The sequence below is a fragment of the Lissotriton helveticus genome, chromosome 11, assembly GCF_964261635.1.
Source record: "Lissotriton helveticus chromosome 11, aLisHel1.1, whole genome shotgun sequence".
NCBI classification, from domain to species: domain Eukaryota; kingdom Metazoa; phylum Chordata; class Amphibia; order Caudata; family Salamandridae; genus Lissotriton; species Lissotriton helveticus.
Genome location: NC_136072.1, coordinates 54,002,262 through 54,024,000, shown reverse-complemented (window position 1 = coordinate 54,024,000; position 21,739 = coordinate 54,002,262). Strand labels below are relative to the sequence as shown.

General features: G+C 43.5%; 1 protein-coding gene across 1 annotated transcript in view; it reads left to right on the top strand.

Annotated features, from left to right (window-relative positions):
* Window positions 1-21,739, top strand: part of LOC144790700 (solute carrier family 12 member 9-like) — a 525,473-nt gene that overhangs the window by 87,562 nt on the left and 416,172 nt on the right. Inside the window, exon 2 of the mRNA XM_078665423.1 lies at window positions 20,215-20,349. Coding sequence (XP_078521549.1) covers window positions 20,215-20,349 — 135 coding nt within the window. The remainder of the gene's footprint in view (window positions 1-20,214; window positions 20,350-21,739) is intronic.

Below are 21,739 nucleotides of genomic sequence, written 5' to 3'. Positions count from 1 at the left end.
AACCGCAAAGTAAAGTACCGCGATCAAAATGATTGCGTTATACTGTCATACATCCGCTTCTGGTAATGCATGACTGCTACTCTATCAGAAATGTGGGACCTGTCAGTGGTGTGAGACTGCTCCTCTGGGGTGAGTGAGTGTGACTGGCAGTCTGAGCGGCTGTGAGCATTATTGGAGCAATGTTACTAATAGCCTGTGAGGGGTGGAAGAGTGCTTTTGTTTTTTTTTGTTTTTTACAGAGTTTTATATAGCGTGAACTTGACCCGAATCGGGTATCAGAGCGTTTTACATAGCACCAGTTGCTTTACATGAGGACACATTCATTTTTTGTTAGGCACAGAGAGATTAAATCATTTGCTCAGAATCACAGGATGTTCAGCGTCATTGCCGAGACTCGAACCCAGTTCCCCAGATTCGAGGTCGGCCGCCCTAGCCGTTAGGCCAACTCCTCACCCCTTTGTTGTTTCTGAAGGGTGCTGTGTGAGGAGTGGACGGGGCTTCTTGTAGGGTGTTACTGGATGTGAGAGGTCTGGCTGTATTTAGGATTGATTCATTTCCCACCATTAGTGCTTTTACAGTTCCCCTCACATTTTTGGTGAGACCCTAATTAACCCGTTGGCTGCTTCGAATGTTCTGCTCCAGTGCTGAACGTTCAAAGATACGGGTGGGGCCGCGTCGGCCAACGGACGTGCGCAGCACTACCGAGGTAGTGCTCGCGACGACAGTTGGCTGACGGCAGCAGCCAACGGGTTAAAGACAGTCAATGCACTTTTTTTTAACGAAGGGCAAATCTAATTCTTGAAATGACGCTTCAGCAGTCAGTCCTTTTTTAAAAATTTTATTTATTTAAACTTATAAGGCGCACGGCTACCCGCAATGGGTTTCCCGGCGCCAAGGGATAGACTGAAGAAGAAAGAACTACCAGGCATCAATAAGTGAAGCTACCAGAAGACTGTTCAAAATTATTGCTGGAAAAGCCAAGTTTTTAAGCCCTTGCGAAACCGAAGAAGATCTGTTTCCATCTTCAGCCTCACAGGCAAGGCATTCCAGGATTTGGTGCCCAAATGGGAGAACGAGCGGCCGCCCATTTTCACTACCTTTCCACCACTTATGTGAGCCTGGGTGGTCAGCTTCCCTGATGAGAGTGCCACACGATTGGATGGGGCATTAATGACCAATGCTTCTTATTTATTTACTTTAGATGGCCTTTGAAAGTGACGGCCGGCAGGCCACGCCCACTCAAACTCCTGCATGTACCCCGCCCCCTACATTATGTGCACAAATGCTTTGGCCTCCTGCATCCCAAAGCATCAGTTACCAGGGCTCGAGTCGGGGAACCACACGGGTGGACGGCGTCCCCAACTTATTTTACCGGGAGCTCGATAACTGGAGCAAATGGAGCCACACATTCACTCTTTGGCCTCTTTGGGGCGAGATCGGAGCTCATTCAGAATGCAACTCACGCGCTGGCTTGTAGTGTAGTTCCTATATTCCCAATAGGCTCTGCGCATTGGAATAATATCTTCAATAGTATAGACGTAGGACAGAGGTTAACTAGGTCTTCTACTGACGATATTAGACTTAAGTTTTGTGTGCCAGCTAGCTCAGAGTTCACTAGAAACTTTCTCGAATAGGCGAGGAGGATTTTAACCTCCCTGGATAGACAAGAAGGGATTTAGTTTCTGACAACCATAGAACATGACAACTTTGCTCTCCCTGATCAAGAGTGTATCTCTAGAGTCGTGTGAAAACAATAGACAGCTATTTTACTCAGTCAATACGTGCATACTTAGTTTCACCAGATTGCAGAGAAAAGAAGAGACGGGCGTTTTCAATAAAAGGTGTTATTTATTGATCAGTCTCTTTTCTCATACAAGAGAAATGAATCGCTACAATTGCAATACTTATAGTTAAGTAAAGTGCATACAGTAAAAGCAGGATCATGAAATAATACTGTAAAAGCATTGATATGGTTTCTTAGCCATATGATACTTTAAAATGGATAAAAGATATACATACATATATACATTGACTAATCGTACTCAACTGGTGCTTCTAACTACGCCTACCCCGGTGTACCTTACCTAAGCCTAATACATGGGAGGGAGTAAGTAAGTAGCAGTTTAAGTTAAGTTTGTTTTGCCAAGAATCTGACTCAAGAATTCTCTATAAGGTTTTAGTCAGTTCAGTACCCGGGATTTAGAAGGCTGGAGGTCTGGTATCTCTTTCTCAGGACTCGGTATCCCAGTCACGCGCGAAGGTGAGCTGGAAACGCTGGAGGCTGGATTTCTCGGCAAGAGAAAAGACAGCGTCTTCCTCAGCGCGTCAAAAGGGGAGGGGCAGCGTCCGTGGGCTCTCGCATCAGCTGGGCTCTCTGGCAAGTAGTCACTGCTCCAGGTTTATCACCACCGTGTCTCTGCTTAGGACAGCGTTGGTATATTTATACCTGAGAGGTGCTGGGTTTGACGTAAGGATGGACATAAGACGTCAATAAGGATGTCACTAAGAACTGAGCGTTCTTGCAGTGCTTTACAGGAGTTCTTGGACTAAATCAAAACATGGCAGGCGGGGATTTCCCAGGTTGCTCGAGGCTTGGATTTGTTTAAGAACTCGGTGTGCTTTCTAGGGGGCTGGAGGAATAGTGCTTGCTTAATGTGACAGCATGCGCTATGACTAATTTATGAAACGGGTTTCTGTGCCGTTGTATGGATATTAGTGATTTATAACTGGGCAAGGGTCAGAAATAGGAGTATCGATACAGGTCCCTAGATAAACACACTACAGGCTTCTCTGATGCAATGGCACCTAAGGGGTGAGCGAGGGGAGGCAATGAATCTGATGGTGCAAGTCACCTTTTGGGATGTCAGCGTCCCCCCACTTCTTTTTTTAGGACTTGTGCTCTGTCCGTTACACAAGTGAACAGCGCCTCACCCCTCTCCCCCAGATTTCTTGGTTCCTGCAAACACCCACCAGCTGCTGGAGCCTGTAGTCCCACAATAGTGGGCCCTGGCAAGATGGACTGTAGCAGGGTCTGTTTTCTATGGGGTGATGAGCAATAATTATACATGGTGCATTGACATAACAGAGGAAATCAATGCTTAGGGTAGACATGGTTAATTGCACCTAGAGTGGGTACAAATGAGCTCATGAATAAATACATAGGTAGATTATAAGATAAGCTAGCACATTTAATTAGAGGATCGTCCTGAGAGGCTCGAGTGGAGTGTTAGGTGCCACACCTGTCCTGATATTGTAAAGACTTATGTGAATTACTCTGTTCTTGACTCCCTTGGGAGTTTTTACTTCTTTATTACTCTAGCCAGCCGAGGTAGAAGAAGCCGCCACAAGCTTTACGAACTGGCTTGAGGCAGCCTGCCTCCACGTTGCGCCTCCTAGAACTTACCACTCTACACGTCTAAGTCCTTCAGCCCCCTGGTTTTCTGAGTCGATCAGGGACCATAAAATTCGCTGCAAAAGAATTGAAAGAACATGGCGGAAGAACTATAAAGAGGAGGATAGAAAGCTACTCAATGCTGAGATGAGCGAGTACAAACGGACGATCCAAAAAGCGAAACATGATTACTTCTCTACTCGCATTGAGGAAGCCAGCAACTCCCCTAAGGAGCTCTTCCAGACAGTCTCGTCCCTGATGGCCCCCAAGCCAGTAGAGATTCCCCCAAGCAAGGAACTTTGCGAAGACCTGGCCAAGTTCTTCCAGAACAAGGTAAGAGAGATATTCCTGCCGTTAGACAAGCAAGTGATATTAGGTTCCCCTGCTGCTCTTATGGAAAGCAACGGTGTCAATATGACGTTCCCCAATTTTGCCCCGACCAATGAGGAGGAGATCACGATCAGACTTTTAAGGTTAAAATCCGGATCTCCTTCAGACCCTTGCCCTGCCACGGTGGCCAAACTAGCCCCCACGGCCATGGCCGCTGGTCTCACCCCTCTTTTCAATGCTATGCTGGACAGAGGAGAATTTCCATCTCGTTGGAAACAGGCCTCCATTCTCCCGTTACTCAAAAAACCGAACCTGGACATAACCGATTTGAACAACTTTCGACCTATTGCCAGACTTCCTTTTCCAGCAAAGATTATGGAGGGTATCCTAAACTCTCAGTTGAGCACCTTCCTGAGAGCTGGTCAGTGCCTAGACCCCTCGCAGCAAGGTTTTAGGCTAGGTCATAGCACCGAATCGGCACTAACCAAATCGGTAGAGAATATAAGATCTATACTGGATTCAGGTGGCAGAGCAGCTCTGATTTTGCTAGACTTGTCTGCGGCCTTCGACACGGTCCACCATAAAATCTTGGTGGACCGGTTGAGGGCCTGTGGGATACAAGGTAAGGCCCTTAAAATCCTACATGCCTTCCTATCTGGAAGGACTCAAAAGGTTGCATTAGGCACCTTTGAGTCCGACCATTTTGTACTTCCATGTGGCGTCCCTCAGGGGTCCTCCCTGAGCCCCACCCTTTTTAATGTTTATGTTTCCACCTTGGCGCCAGTGATCAGATCCTTTGGCTTCCAATTAACTTCGTATGCTGATGACACCCAGATAGTGGTTTCTCTACTTCCGGGGGAAACAGTAAACACAGCAGACAGATTCAGAGGATGTATGCGGGAAGTCAGTTCCTGGAAGGCAGGCAACTGCCTAAAACTAAATTCAGCGAAAACTGAAGTCTTGCTTTTTGGAGCCAGAGATAATTTCTGGTCTCCTCGCTGGTGGCCAGAGGAAATGGGGACGCCTCCGACACCGGCCACGAAAGTTAAAAATCTGGGAGTCATGATGGATGACTCTTTATCCTTCAGGCCCCATATAAATGCCCTTTCCTCATCCATCCATTTTATGCTGAAAACAATACGGAAAGTTTTACCGGTTCTTACAGAAGAGCATAAAAAAATAGTGGTTACTAGTCTAGTGCTATCACGCCTAGACTATTGCAACAGTCTGCTCCTAAACGCACAACAGAGTATTCTCAATAAACTACAAATTTTGCAAAACGCAGCCGCCCGCTTGATCACAGGAACGCCTAAACGTGTTTCGGTGGCTCGGGACCTGGTGAGGCTACACTGGCTCCCAGTCCGGAAAAGAATAATATTCAAATCTCTGTGCACCGTCTTCAAGGCACTCAACGGCCTGGGCCCTCATTGCTTGACTACGCTCTTCCACTGGTACAAACCAGTAAGAGCTCTTAGATCAGCTGAGCAATGGCTGGTGGTAATCCCCAGAGTAAGGAAAGCTCGCTGGGGGGGTAGGAGCTTTTCCTTGGGAGCGGCCAAGGCATGGAACGCTCTACCGCCCAGCCTGAGACAGACACAAGACCTGCTATCGTTCAGAAGAGCTCTAAAGACCTGGCTTTTTACTAACTGACCGCCCTAAAGGCAACAAATGCAACACATGCACCCTTTGTCATACAGCGCCAGGACACCTCCGGGTAACAGTGCGCTTTAAAAATGTGAAAAATAAATAAATAAATAAATATATGTTGGAGAAGATGATCTCATATGCAGATTGTATACGTTGACTTCTCATGATGTATTTTGGGAAATGAATACAATGTTTCATAAAACGTGGTTTAAGTTCTTCCCGCTCATGTGTCATTGGAACAGTCCTGTCCCCTGCAAACCCTAAATTACATGAAGGGGTTTTCCCCTGAATGAAGGGATGTATGCTGAAATACATTGATTGATTGCCCTAATAAAGAGTAGCTGCTGAACTAAGAAGAGGTTTCAATGTAATTTTGTATTCCACAGACATACACATTATGTACATTTCGAAATTTGTCTAAAATCAGCCAGCTCATGCGGCCACATGACCGGTGCACCTGTGGTGGTGCTCGATTGTTAACACTTTTGAGGCACTTCAGTTTGGAGTCTCCATAAGAGTTAAACTCTCCTAGGGTTTCTGGGCTGCAATCCACAGTGATGCCAGAGGTTTTGAATCTGCATTCATGCCAAAGGTATAGAATCTGCATTCATGCCAGAGGTATGGAATCTGCATTCATGCCAGAGGTTTTGAATCTGCATTCATGCCAGAGGTATGGAATCTGCATTCATGCCAGAGGTATGGAATCTGCATTCATGCCAGAGGTATAGAATCTGCATTCATGCCAAAGGTATGGAATCTGCATTCTGCCAGAGGTATGGAATCTGCATTCTGCCAGAGGTTTTTAATCTGCATTCATGCCAGAGGTATGGAATCTGCATTCATGCCAGAGGTATGGAATCTGCATTCATGCCAGAGGTATGAAATCTGCATTCATGCCAGAGGTATGGAATCTGCATTCATGCCAGAGGTATAGAATCTGCATTCATGCCAAAGGTATGGAATCTGCATTCTGCCAGAGGTATGGAATCTGCATTCTGCCAGAGGTTTTTAATCTGCATTCATGCCAGAGGTATGGAATCTGCATTCATGCCAGAGGTATGGAATCTGCATTCATGCCAGAGGTATGGAATCTGCATTCATGCCAGAGGTATGGAATCTGCATTCATGCCAGAGGTTTTGAATCTGCATTCATGCCAGAGGTATGGAATCTGCATTCATGCCGGAGGTATGGAATCTGTATTCTGCCAGAGGTTTTGAATCTGCATTCATGCCAGAGGTATGGAATCTGCATTCTGCCAGAGGTTTTGAATCTGCATTCATGCCAGAGGTATGGAATCTGCATTCTGCCAGAGGTTTTGAATCTGCATTCATGCCAGAGGTATAGAATCTGCATTCATGTCAAAGGTATGGAATCTGCATTCTGCCAGAGGTTTTGAATCTGCATTCTGCCAGAGGTTTTGAATCTGCATTCATGCCAGAGGTATGGAATCTGCATTCATGCCAGAGGTATGGAATCTGCATTCATGCCAGAGGTATGGAATCTGCATTCATGCCAGAGGTATGGAATCTGCATTCATGCCAGAGGTATAGAATCCACATTGTTAACAGAGGTATGGAATCCGCATCCATCTCAGAGGTATGGAATCCGCATTGAAGCCATAGGTATGGAATCCGCATTCATGCCAGAGGTATAAAACCCACATTGATACTAAAGGTATGGAATCCACATCCATCTCAGAGGTATGGAACCCGCATGCACGCCAGAGGTATGGAATCCGCATTGAAGCCATAGGGATGGAATCCGCATTCATGCCAGAGGTATGGAATCCACATTGAAGCCAAAGGTATGGACAGAAAGACAGACAATCCACTTTATTCGATTAATTAAAATCATAAAAGTACACTCAAAATTTAAACAAAATTAAACTAATCCATAGTTTAAAAACATTTTCATAAATTCAGTGTACATAATTTCATAGTAATAAGATAAGGTATGGAATCTGACTGCATGCCAGAGGTATGGAATCCGCATTTATGCTAGAGGTATATAATCTGGTTTCAAGCCAGATGTATGGAGTCCACATTCATGGCTGAAGTATGGAACCCTCATTCATGCCAGAGGTATGGAATTCACATTCATGCCAGAGGTATGGAATTTGCATTCATACCAGAGGTATGGAATCCATATTTATGCCATAGGTATGGAATCTGCATTCATGCTATAGATATGGAATCCGCATCCATGCCAAAGGTCTGGAATCCGCATTAATGCCAGAAGTCTGAAATCCGCATTCATGCTAGAGGTATAGAATCTGGTTTCACGCCAGAGGTATGCAGGCACATGCAACAAGCTAGGATTTTGCAAGTTCTTAATTACGATTATTAAGGAATCGCAATTAAGGACTCGCAAAAGCCTATGCATGTTGGAATCGCTTTAAAAATAGAGATTCCTACACATTCCTTATTTGCGAGTCGCAAATTGCGATTTGCAAATAAGAAATGGCTTCCCATTCATTCCTATGGGCCTACTGGCCCATAGGAATGAATAGGAAATTGCATGCGCAATTTGCGAATACCAATTGGTACTCGCAAATTGCGCATGCAATTTTAAGGGTGCAAGGGTGTCAAAAGGACACCCTGTTGCACCCCTGAAATTGATCTGTGCACAAATGTTGCACACACACATGTCCTTAGGACATGTGTGTGTGTAACCTACAACTTTGAAAAATTCGCTTTAGTGCATTTTTCAAAGTTTTTGCAAATTACCATGAAGTTCAACCTCATGGTAATTTGCGACCCCTAGTAGCGAAATCGCTACTTCAAAGTGGTTCTGGCATTGCATTTAAGGAATCGCAAAATGAGATTCCTTACATTTAATCGCAATTTGAAAACTTGCAATTAATTGCGAATTCACCTTGATGCATCGCAAAAGCTAATTTTGCAATCGCAAACAGCAGATTTTTGCGAATCGCACCTTTTGCAATCGCGAATAGCTTTGATGCATATGCCTGATAATATCCACATTCATGCTCGAGGTATGGAACCCTCATTCATGCCAGAGATGTAGAATCCACATGCTGGCTAGAGGTATGGAATTCGCATTCATGCCAGAGGTATGGAATTCGCATTCATGCCAGAGGTATGGAATCCGCATTCACGTCAGTTGTCTGGAATCCGCATTAATGCCAGAAGTGTAGAATCTGCATTCACGCCAGAGGTATGGAGTCCACATGCATACCAGAGGTATGGAATCCACATTCTTGCCGGAGGTATGGAATAAAAGAGTATCTGATACCTGGTTAGCTACTGCCTAGACATTCTGCTCCCCAAATATAGCCTGAATTTGTTCAAACCTACTTGTGATGTTGCCTGCCATATTTCGTCCATATCACGACAATCTTGTGCTGTTAGCCCTCCTTCCACCAGGAAGCCTAGAACAGTAGCCAGAACATTGCTCTGGTTGGCTTGGCAAAGGAACATTGCAGGTGACACATTGTTTGATTGGCACTTGTTTTTTTCCAAAAGCGTCCGGTTTGCCATTGGTCCTGGGCCTTCAGGGCCATTAATGAATGCTAGATCTCTACAGCATCAGCTAGACATGGTGCTGTACCTTGAGCTGATGTTCCCACAGTGCTTGAAAGAACTGAAGATCCGGAGAAGGCCAGCCTGTGAGCGAGGCAGCTGATCTCTCCAGAGACGGGAGGAGCTGCCCTGAAAGACCCAACTAGCATTTGCAATGCAATAGGACTCATGTTACTTATAGTTTGAGCTATTAGCGTTGCAAATAATAATGTTTTTTAATTATATTTATTTTTTAAATATACCTGCAGCAGTATAAGCAAGGGTGCAGTATCTTATATGCCTAATAGAGGTCCTTTTACAATTCCACAGGGACACCTAGTAAGAGCCTGTGGTACTGCACCCTTTTCGTTCTTTGTGGATTTTATTTTATTACTTATGCTACTGCTGGGATTTTTTTTTAACCACAGAAAAAACTTTAGCATTTGCAACGCCAATAGCTCAAACTTTCAGTAATGTGAGACCTGTTGCATTGCAAATGCTTGTTTTATAGTACATGCGCACAGTGACACAATCTCATGCACATATTTGTCTTGGATGCAGAGAGAGTTACATACCTATAGGCATCTAAGCCGACTCGTGGAGCAAGACACGCTTACAAAAGTCCCAGGACATTATTGGTACTTATGTAAACATATCACTAGACATCCAGCCCTTGCCAACATGTGTCCTAGAATGTATATCAACTGAGACATGTGCACAGACACACATACATACACACGCACATACACACATGCAGGCACACAACGGTGGTCAAATTCACCGATAGACAGAGGGACAGATGCAGCTTTGGTGACCACCATGGAGTTCCTCATACCCGCAGTGCAAGTAACTCTGTAGGGGTGGAGTTCATTGGGGTCACAGGTAGGGGTGGGCAGAAGGTTTCATTCCATCCATGGAATAAGTTGAATTTTGGTCACTCTGTGTTACTCTTTAACATTGGTATCTGGCCAGATTTCCAACCAATTGCCGCATGGCAGAATTTATATCCCACAAGGCTCCATAAAGTGCAAGCTGACGAGCGCAAGTGAGATTTGGCCTCCCCCAGCATAATTTTCTTACACGGGCAGTTGCATCTGGTACGCTGTCGACCAGAGCATTGCGCCTGTATAGATGTTATGTGAGGACGGCATGGGCAGTTTAAAGTCTGCTTTGAGCAGAATAGCCTTCAGTTAGCACAGCATGAGCTGGTGTTTGGCGGATATGGTGGTCTCTATACATATCTGGAAATGCTTTTTAATGTAATTGCACATTCACAAATAAATGAGAACATTGATGTGTTTTGCAGGGCTGTATGACGTTACAACGCATGCTTTTACCAAACCTGCTGTTACAACGCAGTTTTTACAACGCATACCATTACAACGCATAGCGCTTTGGGGTGCTGGATAGTGAATAGTTTAATTTACAATTCCAACTCTAGTCCCCGTGGACACTAGGGAAGGTATTGGATAGTAAATTAAATCTATTCCCTATCCTAGAGCACCCCCCAGCGCAATGCGTTGTAATAGTTTTCGTTGTAAAACCTGCGTTGTAATAGCACTGCGTGGTAAAAGTTGCGTTGTAAAGGATGTTTCCCGTTTTGCAGATTCTAGTGCCTTTCAGCAGCTTTTTGGGGAAGACCATCAGTGTTTTTTCGAATATGAGAGATAAGGAGGAGCTAAAATATTAGCCTGGGCATGAAATTCCAATTGGCTCGTGGAGTTTACAGAGTCTTTTTTCGCTCCACGTAGAGGGCAGAGTTCTGATGCGGGGCAGAGTTTTTTCCTCCCACATGCTCCCAGTGTTAAGTTGGCAAGAAGTGCAAGTAAGAAAAATCTTACACCAGACCACCTTCTAGAAAGATTTCTCAGCACAGGCGGTCGCGATGGCTGCTACTGCTCACGTTGATAAACCTTCCGTTCGCGTTGAGGAAGCTGCGGCTCAAGTAGAACAGCTACTCAAGCGGCAGCAAAAATCAGCAGCCTCTTGCGCTGCGCATGGTGCTTTTTGTGTTGATTTTCCAGCGCGTACAAATGTCCAGTGCTAAAAATCATTGCATATGGACTCTCCTAACACACTCGTCGCTTGCGTAACTCCGCGTAGTGCAGCAGAGTTTTTGATCACTTTGCAGAGTTCCGCGTAGGGGAACTCCGTGAATTACACCCAGGCCTACTAAAATGCACAATGATGCTATTAATGGCTTGTTTGTTCACAGAATATATTTGAAGGCTGCAGAGTATTTCTTCTAACAATTAACAATCCTCTACTGTAAAGACCTTGCAAAGAGGCGAGCCTTATGTAAAACAGAAAGAGGAACTCTGGGAAGGTGCCATTTTATGTGCAAAGAATGCAGAACAGAAAGAGGAACTCTGTGACTGTGTCATTGGTGGTAGAGAGAAAGTAAAACCGAAGAACTCTGGCAGGCTCCCAGTTTAGGTGGAGACAAATCCAAATCAAATTCCTTGATTTTATAGCAAATTCTTCTGTATTACATTACTGAAACCAATCTAGGCTAGGGAGGAAACAGCTAGTGCATTTACCATTCAAAGATGTTATTATCTCTGTTAGGTGAGTGATTGTGGCTTGCTGTGCTAGAGGCGCAAGTAGAGCCAAATTTCAGGGGGGGGGGTGGGGGCTACCAAAAATTTCTGATTTGTCCAGGAATATGCAGAGTGGAGATGCAGGGGTTCTAAGAAGGGGTGAAACACAACAAAGCCTCGTTAGCAAGTAAATGGTCTTTTAAAGAACTGTGAAGTACTCGGGTGTGGTTGTGTGTGCCCAGGAAGCTGTCTCAGCCCGGGCTGACACCCACAATTGGGGGGGGCTGGTAGAGGCCAGTTTGCCCCACTGTTTATCTGCACCTCAAACTTCCACTCCCCTGGGTCTGGTTTCCAGTAGCTAAGACACCCATACCAGTGCTTTCCAAACTTTTTGGAACCACAACCCAATTTTCACAATTACAAACATTTGCAACCCACCTAGCTTGAATGGACATGAGGTGGCGATATTTTAATGTATCATGTGTAGCGCACTGTCATTTACACAGAGCAGATCTTCCATTGTAATGACCACTAAATGTGTACAGGCTTACGGTTTTACTGATAAACTATTTTGTACACAATTAATAATGTGTTGAAATCGGTATTCAGTAAAAATTTATAATTTGTGCATCACAAAGTAAAACGTCTTGATTTGTTTTAATCCTAATAAAATCTTAGTTTTATCACACTTTAGAATTACGAAAAATGTACTTGATTTTTGCTTTTCCTAAATGCTGAATGTGCACAGTTTATTTATAGATATTTACGTTGTGTTGTAAGTTACAAAAATGGCATCCTATTGCCTTTCCTTTCACGTAATTCACTTTACATTTCCTTCCCTCACTGCAAAGTGAGAGGAGTTTTTAAATACCAACCCCCATGTTAAAAAAATAAGCAGAAATTTGTCAGAAGAAATAGCCTGACATTTGACCTCTGTCTTTGAAAAAGTATGTAATAAGGGAAATTCTGAATTTAAAGACATCTTTATTTATTGCTTGGACTTTAGCGACCCACAAAAATCGTCTGGCGACCTACGACTCACCACTGTGTCTCGACCCACAGTTTGAGAAACAGTGGTCTAGAAGGTGTTTACTGCAAACGTGGAAGAGCTCTGACATCTAGCGGGCAGATAAGGGACTGCTGCTTAATGGAGGCACCAAAGATAAAAGTCTATGGCTGTGAAGGCGAGTGTATTAACAAGCATATTTACGGGAGTTAAAGAGCAAAATCCTAGAAACCTAAGGGTATGCACAAATGTTACACTACAAAATAGCCTAGCAGTTTAGGTTGCTTGAAAAACTCCAAATAAATAGCCATCAAATTTCAAAAGCAATGTTGTTAGATATAGCCTGGAGTATGGGAACCTAACACTTTAAGAAGACATTTTACGTTAAAACATTTGCCTTCGCTAAATGATTTCTCCACTATCACGCGTGGAAGTTACTTTGGGAGGTAATGTTGCCCTGGAACACCCACGCCCCAGCCATATGAGCATTATACTCACGCATGGAAAATTCTGTTCTACTGGTGCACTTTTAATTGTGAATAAATCCATTTAAGTGGTTAAATTACACTTTGTGATTCAAAATCACTGACATTAATGTTCATTCTTGGATTGTGCTATTTGCTCACCTACTGGCCCCCGAGGTGCAATAATGCCTTCTTGAATTGTGCCCAACATCTTATAGGATGTGCGAGAATACCTTAATTTTTTATTGTGTGCTAAAGAAGTGGTTCATAAAAATCAACAAATGGACGATACCCAGTAAAACATGGGGCAGGTGCAATCTTTCTTGTGTCACACTTATAAGGACTCAAATATTCCTTTTTGTCATGGGGATCACGGGTCAATTGATGTCACTTCCTGTGACATCTTCAGGGGTTAAAGGGTGATGTAATTTCCCACACACTTATGATTGGAGTCACATCACACCATTGAGGCTTTCACTATATATGTTAAGTGGCTTCTGATGCATTTGTAGTTTTCCTAGGAATGTTGATACGGCCGGGAGCTGTAATTTTGCATTACACCAATAGGTGTGGTAGTACTGCATTACCGCATAGACCAATAAGAATAGGATTCAATTGAGGTAGTCGGTGTTTGCACACAAGTTTCTGCATTTCTTCCAATATTTTCGGCCATTTTTTTTATTAAGGCACAGTTTGATTCGTCATATGTCCCAGAATGCATTTATGTAGCGGAACTACCACCTTTCTTGTAATCCCGATAACTCGAGTTACAGGCAGGAGCGGTTTTACAACGTAATGAGGTCACGGGTTTTGATGTTCTTACTTCCTCTCTTGGTGATTCCCACACTTATAACCACTCCATCCTGTTGTCTTGTCTGGTGGAAGTGGCCAGGGTGTCAGAATCAGTTGTTTGCTTGCGCCATCTGTAACCAAACAGGAGATTGTGAGTAGCTTTCTGTGGCTTTGTGTCGTGTCATCTCTATGTTGTCCCCCAGGGGTACTGCCTCTCGCTTTTATTGCCTAACATTTCAGTTTTGCTACTTCACAACTGTAGGTCAACTCTAAGAGTTTTCCTTGACTGGTGTCAGTCTGTTTCAAAATATTTATCACAGTATTCAGGAGTGGATAACCAACACTCAAGGATGTTCTTTTTTGTGTGTGTTTTTTAGGTCTGGGTGACATTTTCCTTACTCTGGCATAATTTAGGGAATTTAGTGTTTCACTTGTTAAGTGAAATTCCTGAAAATACACCACTACGCCACTTGCATAGTTACTTATTAAAAAATTACTGAAAATGCATGGGAACAACAGAACATCAGGGGCAGTGATTCGTGGTGCTTTTGTGTAAATGCATTTTTGTGCCCAAAATTGATGAGAAGACGCATTTTGTAAAAAAATACAATGCAGAGTGACGGATTTGCATTTGTTAAAAATTTCACATAATTATGTAGAAGCAAATTACATGAACTTTGCATACGCCTATTTTTTGTTATGGTCCAAGATAAAAGGTAGCAGTTGTATTGAACCACAACCACATAATTCCACTAGGAACCTTCAGACGTCTTTACTTGCTAAAGAAGAGCAGTTCAGTGGTCGAAGATTCCACATTGTCTGTGGGACATCATGATATGTACTTTCTTTTGATACTTAAAGCAGTGGCGGCTCCTCCTCAATGGCGGAGGAGCGTCACCCACCTGTATGGCGGAGAGCCAGCAAACGAAAAATAAAACGATGCTCTAACATTTTATTTTTCAATCGCCAGCTTGTGCATGGAGGGGTAGGGCATGGGCGGGTGGAGGAGGAGTGTTTGTGCACTCCCTAGTCCCTAAGTGCTCATGTGTGTTTGGTCGGCCCTATTTGCTTATAATGTATCCATCATCTAGGCTGCCCTTTTGCCTCTTTTTGTATTGTTATCAACAGTGCTTTAAATTGGCAGGTGCTCCCGGGCACCTCTTTCACTTTAAAGGGTGAGTACCAGAACTTCTTGGCTTGGGAGCAATACTTAATTTTAATGGGAGAGAACCAATACTTTTCATCAGGGCTGCAATACTTTTAATGGGAGAGAACCAATACTTCTCAGCAGGGCTGCAATACTTTTAATGCGAGAGAACCAATACTTCTCATCAGGGCTGCAATACTTTTAATGGGAGAGAGCCAATACTTTTCACAGGGCTGCAATACTTTTAATGGGAGAGAACCAATACTTCTCAGCAGGGCTGCAATACTTTTAATGCGAGAGAACCAATACTTCTCATCAGGGCTGCAATACTTTTAATGGGAGAGAACCAATACTTCTCAGCAGGGCTGCAAAACTTTTAATGGGAGAGAACCAATACTTCTCATCAGGGCTGCAATACTTTTAATGCGAGAGAACCAATACTTCTCATCAGGGCTGCAATACTTTTAGTGGGAGAGAACCAATACTTCTCATCAGGGCTGCAATACTTTTAATAGGAGAGAACCAATACTTCTCATCAGGGCTGCAACACTTTTAATGGGAGAGAACCAATACTTCTCATCAGGGCTGCAATACTTTTAATGGGAGAGAACCAATACTTCTCAGCAGGGCTGCAATACTTTTAATGGGAGAGAACCAATACTTCTCATCAGGGCTGCAATACTTTTAATGCGAGAGAACCAATACTTCTCATCAGGGCTGCAATACTTTTAATGGGAGAGAACCAATACTTCTCATCAGGGCTGCAATACTTTTAATGGGAGAGAACCAATACTTCTTATCAGGGCTGCAATACTTTTAATGGGAGAGAACCAATACTTCTCATCAGGGCTGCAATACTTTTAATGGGAGAGAACCAATACTTCTCAGCAAGGCTGCAATACTTTTAATGGGAGAGAACCAATACTTCTCATCAGGGCTGCAATACTTTTAATGCGAGAGAACCAATACTTCTCATCAGGGCTGCAATACTTTTAATGGGAGAGAACCAATACTTCTCATCAGGGCTGCAATACTTTTAATGCGAGAGAACCAATACTTCTCATCAGGGCTGCAATACTTTTAATGGGAGAGAACCAATACTTCTCATCAGGGCTGCAATACTTTTAATGGGAGAGAACCAATACTTCTCATCAGGGCTGCAATACTTTTAATGGGAGAGAACCAATACTTCTCATCAGGGCTGCAACACTTTTAATGGGAGAGAACCAATACTTCTCATCAGGGTTGCAATACTTTTAAGGGGAGAGAACCAATACTTCTCAGCAGGGCTGCAATACTTTTAATGCGAGAGAACCAATACTTCTCAGCAGGGCTGCAATACTTTTAATGGGAGAGAACCAATACTTTTCACAGGGCTGCAATACTTTTAATGGGAGAGAACCAATACTTCTCAGCAGGGCTGCAATACTTTTAATGCAAGAGAACCAATACTTCTCATCAGGGCTACAATACTTTTAATGGGAGAGAACCAATACTTCTCAGCAGGGCTGCAATACTTTTAATGGGAGAGAACCAATACTTCTCATCAGGGCTGCAATACTTTTAATGCGAGAGAACCAATACTTCTCATCAGGGCTGCAATACTTTTAGTGGGAGAGAACCAATCCTTCTCATCAGGGCTGCAATACTTTTAATGGGAGAGAACCAATACTTCTCATCAGGGCTGCAACACTTTTAATGGGAGAGAACCAATACTTCTCATCAGGGCTGCAATACTTTTAATGGGAGAGAACCAATACTTCTCAGCAGGGCTGCAATACTTTTAATGGGAGAGAACCAATACTTCTCATCAGGGCTGCAATACTTTTAATGCGAGAGAACCAATACTTCTCATCAGGGCTGCAATACTTTTAATGGGAGAGAACCAATACTTCTCATCAGGGCTGCAATACTTTTAATGGGAGAGAACCAATACTTCTTATCAGGGCTGCAATACTTTTAATGGGAGAGAACCAATACTTCTCATCAGGGCTGCAATACTTTTAATGGGAGAGAACCAATACTTCTCAGCAAGGCTGCAATACTTTTAATGGGAGAGAACCAATACTTCTCATCAGGGCTGCAATACTTTTAATGCGAGAGAACCAATACTTCTCATCAGGGCTGCAATACGTTTAATGGGAGAGAACCAATACTTCTCATCAGGGCTGCAATACCTTTAATGCGAGAGAACCAATACTTCTCATCAGGGCTGCAATACTTTCAATGGGAGAGAACCAATACTTCTCATCAGGGCTGCAACACTTTTAATGGGAGAGAACCAATACTTCTCATCAGGGCTGCAACACTTTTAATGGGAGAGAACCAATACTTCTCATCAGGGCTGCAATACTTTTAATGGGAGAGAACCAATACTTCTCAGCAGGGCTGCAATACTTTTAATGGGAGAGAACCAATACTTCTCATCAGGGATGCAATACTTTTAATGGGAGAGAACCAATACTTCTCATCAGGGCTGCAATACTTTTAATGGGAGAGAACCAATACTTCTCATCAGGGCTGCAATACTTTTAATGCGAGAGAACCAATACTTCTCATTAGGGCTGCAATACTTTTAATGGGAGAGAACCAATACTTCTCAGCAGGGCTGCAATACTTTTAATGGGAGAGAACCAATACTTCTCATCAGGGCTGCAACACTTTTAATGGGAGAGAACCAATACTTCTCATCACGGCTGCAATACTTTTAATGGGAGAGAACCAATACTTCTCATCAGGGCTGCAATACTTTTAATGCGAGAGAACCAATACTTCTCATCAGGGCTGCAATACTTTTAATGGGAGAGAACCAATACTTCTCATCAGGGCTGCAATACTTTTAATGGGAGAGAACCAATACTTCTCATCAGGGCTGCAATACTTTTAATGGGAGAGAACCAATACTTCTCATCAGGGCTGCAACACTTTTAATGGGAGAGAACCAATACTTCTCATCAGGGTTGCAATACTTTTAATGGGAGAGAACCAATACTTCTCATCAGGGCTGCAATACTTTTAATGGGAGAGAACCAATACTTCTTATCAGGGCTGCAATACTTTTAATGTGAGAGAACCAATACTTCTCATCAGGGCTGCAATACTTTTAATGGGAGAGAATCAATACTTCTCATCAAGGCTGCAATACCTTTAATGGGAGAGAACCAATACTTCTCAGCAGGGCTGCAATACTTTTAATGCGAGAGAACCAATACTTCTCATCAGGGCTGCAATACTTTTAATGGGAGAGAACCAATACTTCTCATCAGGGCTGCAACACTTTTAATGGGAGAGAACGAATACTTCTCATCAGGCTGCAATACTTTTATTGGGAGAGAACCAATACTTCTCATCAGGGCTGCAATACTTTTAATGGGAGAGAACCAATACTTCTCATCAGAGCTGCAATACTTTTAAAGGGAGAGAACCAATACTTCTCATCAGGGCTGCAATACTTTTAATGGGAGAGAACCAATACTTCTCATCAGGGCTGCAATACTTTTAATGGGAGAGAACCAATACTTCTCAGCAGGGCTGCAATACTTTTAATGGGAGAGAACCAATACTTCTCATCAGGGCTGCAATACTTTTAATGGGAGAGAACCAATACTTCTCATCAGGGCTGCAATACCTTTAATGGGAGAGAACCAATACGTATCAGCAGGGCTTTAATACTTTTAATGGGAGAGAACCAATACTTCTCATCAGGGCTGCAACACTTTTAATGGGAGAGAAACAATACTTCTCATCAGGGCTGTAATACTTTTAATGGGAGAGAAGTAACACTTTTCATCAGGGCTGCAATACTTGTAATGGAAGGGTACCAGCACTTCTTGGCACAGGCCCAATACTTTTAATGGAAGAGAACCACTACCTCTCAGCAGAGGTGCAATACTTTTAATGGGAGAGAACAACTACCTCTCAGCAGAGGTGCAATACTTTTAATGGGTCAGGACAAATACTTCTCAGTAGCGGTGCAATACATTTAATGAGAGAGTACTGCCACTTCTAAAGGGAGGGGTGCAATACTTTTAATGGGACAGAACCGACACTTCTCAGCAGAGCTGCAATATTGTTATTCGGAGGGAAACAACACTTCTCAGTAGGAAGCAGGCACTCTGACTACTGAAACTTCTATGTAATCGTCCACAGCTCCAGGTCTCCTACAGTGTTCGTCATTATGCACAAATCCATCGATCCAACCCTGATCCTTAGTCTGTCTGCCCATCTAATGTGGTTTAATCAGGGTGTGCTGAGGTTCAACCCAGACTTACTGAAGGACCAACTGCCTATTTTAAGGCAGAGGCACCCAGAGCCTTCTGGGATTGGCCAGATGCCATGCCCAGCGGGTACCGGCACAGATGACTGGGCACTGGGAGAGAGGCCCTCTATCCAGAACTGGGTGGACATGACTGACGGCTGTGGGGCAGCAGGGCTGAATAGACACTAAATGCCTGCATACCCAAGGGTGAAATGGAAAAGTGCCCATATTCTAGGGTGACCCTTGCCATGCACACTGGTAGTGCCTCAGTGGAGATGTCGTAAGCAGAAACGATCAGTGCATGCTTGCCCTCATGGCTGGAGACCTTCTGCGCCTACCATGAGTACTTGTACGCGATGCACAAACTGCTGCATGTTTTAGTGCACTACTGGCCCTACAGTAAAAGCTCTGAGTTGGGGAATAGGACTACAGAAATCTAGGCTACAAAGAAAAAAATTAAAACAAATGAAACCAAAAAAATACAATGCATGAAAAAGTATCGACCTACAAAAAAGCAAACATGCCTCTAAACCCACCATCAAACATGCATCCCCAAACATGCAATAACACTTGTTAGAACACCACTTCTCCTGGATAGACTAGTATTTTAAACCACAGCTACAATTGGTGGATTGTGCTTGGAAATACTCAGAATTGTTTGAAAGGTCGAAATTATCCTAAATACTTTAGTTTGGTCTTTATTTTTGTGGTCTTCTTTTTAAATTTGTTTTTTTGTATGGTGACTTGTGCTTTTACATGGGGGCAGTGCATGATGGTGCGGTGTTGGGCATCAGAGTTGCAGAAAGAGAGGATAGGCTACGAGCCAACATTTGCAGTCATGTGGCAACCTCAAAATATTTTAGGCGAAGGGATCAGGGAGTTAGAAATCACTGCAAGAAATGTTCACCTACAGTTATACCTAAGGATCCTGAATGTCTTTAAATGTATGTTTCATTTCATCGGTGCTGCTCATTGTGGCACATAGCATCCCAGGTGGGATTCCGGGTGTTCCTGAGTTCCACCGTATTCATGATCCAGCCGCGTTGATGAAGAGGAAGATGGTGAGAAGTTCGAGGTGAGCCTCTAATCCTTTGTGCCTTTTTCCCTCTTCTGGTAGGTTTCGCAGTTGGCCAGGCTGGCTTGTACGAGACTGTGGCCATGTTCGTCGTTGCATACATCATCATCGTCATGACGGTGCTGGCGGTCTGCGCCATCTCGACCAACGGTGCCTTGGATGCCGGAGGAGCCTACTGTATCCTTTGTTGATATGTGTGTGGTCAATGTACTGTCACACCAGATGGTCCTGACACCACTCAGAATAAGGACAACACATGGGCATTGAAGGTTTGCGAGCCATATTGGGGGGGGGTGCCTTACCACTGCTGCGTGTAGCCTTAAGGAACTTCAGGATTACTAAATTCAATCCATTCTTTTGCACTTTTCTTGTCTTTACCTAATGGGTCTAAGAAATCTGAAATAATCACTCCAGTGACATATAAATTATTTTGTTTTGCATTTAATTGACTTTTTCTCAGGTTGGACCCTAACAACATATTTATTTTACAAAATACCTCTCGCCATGTACCCACTCTTATAGAGATTTATTTCCCCTTTTTTAAATCCCTGGATAGGAAGATACTGATCTTGTAGTCCAGAGTCACTTTTGCAGAGGATCACAATCCTTGTCATGGCGCGTGAAGCGGACATGTTGGTTGCATCACTGGCGGTGAAAGGTCACTCAGAAGTTCCTCCTAAACAAGTTCTGCTTCCTGAGTGTAATTCATCAAGACCACAGTCACCCATCAATGGTGCTTTACTCTGTTGCATCTCCCATTAATTTGAGTAAATAGTTGGGCTGTTAGAGGCTCTGCCCTAAAACAAGCAGTGGTGGAGATATATTATTTGTATGAACAGGACTTCCTTTAGACCCCTAAGATAAACCCAGGCTGTATCCTAGGCCCCTCACACCATCTGGACATCTCCTAGCTATGTCCGCCTATCTTTCCCTATGATGATACATTGTGTTCTCTTCTACAACTCACTGTACTTTTTTCTTAAAGGAGTGGTTCAAGCATGCTTTTATCTAATTCTTAAAAGTAATATGCAAACATATTTTATTTCCTTTTCACAAAAACAGTTTATTTTTTGAGTAAACTGTTGTGTTTTTTACTGGATTCAGTTCTCTGCAGTAAGTGTCTGGTCTATGAACTTTGTTTGATGTGATTAAAAAGGTCTACAGGGTAATTTTCTGCAATGCAATAACTACAGGTCTGCGGAATGTTTCATTCCGCCCTCGGAACTGGTGGAAATTAGCGACAATGCGGGCTCAAGGCAAATTCCGCCACTCGCCAAGTGTTGCTTTTCCCACAAAGCTCCAGAAATGCGAGCTGGCGAGTGCGGGCAAGATTTAACATCCCCAACGTCATTTTCTTATGTGGGCATTCATGAGCGGTTGTGGTCAGAGGGCTGCTTCTCAAGTAGATTTTCTACTCGATCGACAGGGAAATCAACTTGAATGGTCAACTATCCTGCACACCATATGATGCTGTTCACGCTACCAGTGCTAAATTGGAGTGTGAGCTGCAGGACGTGCATATTTTTCACCTGTTGGTGAACCTCCCTGGAATCTCGCAGAGTTTTTA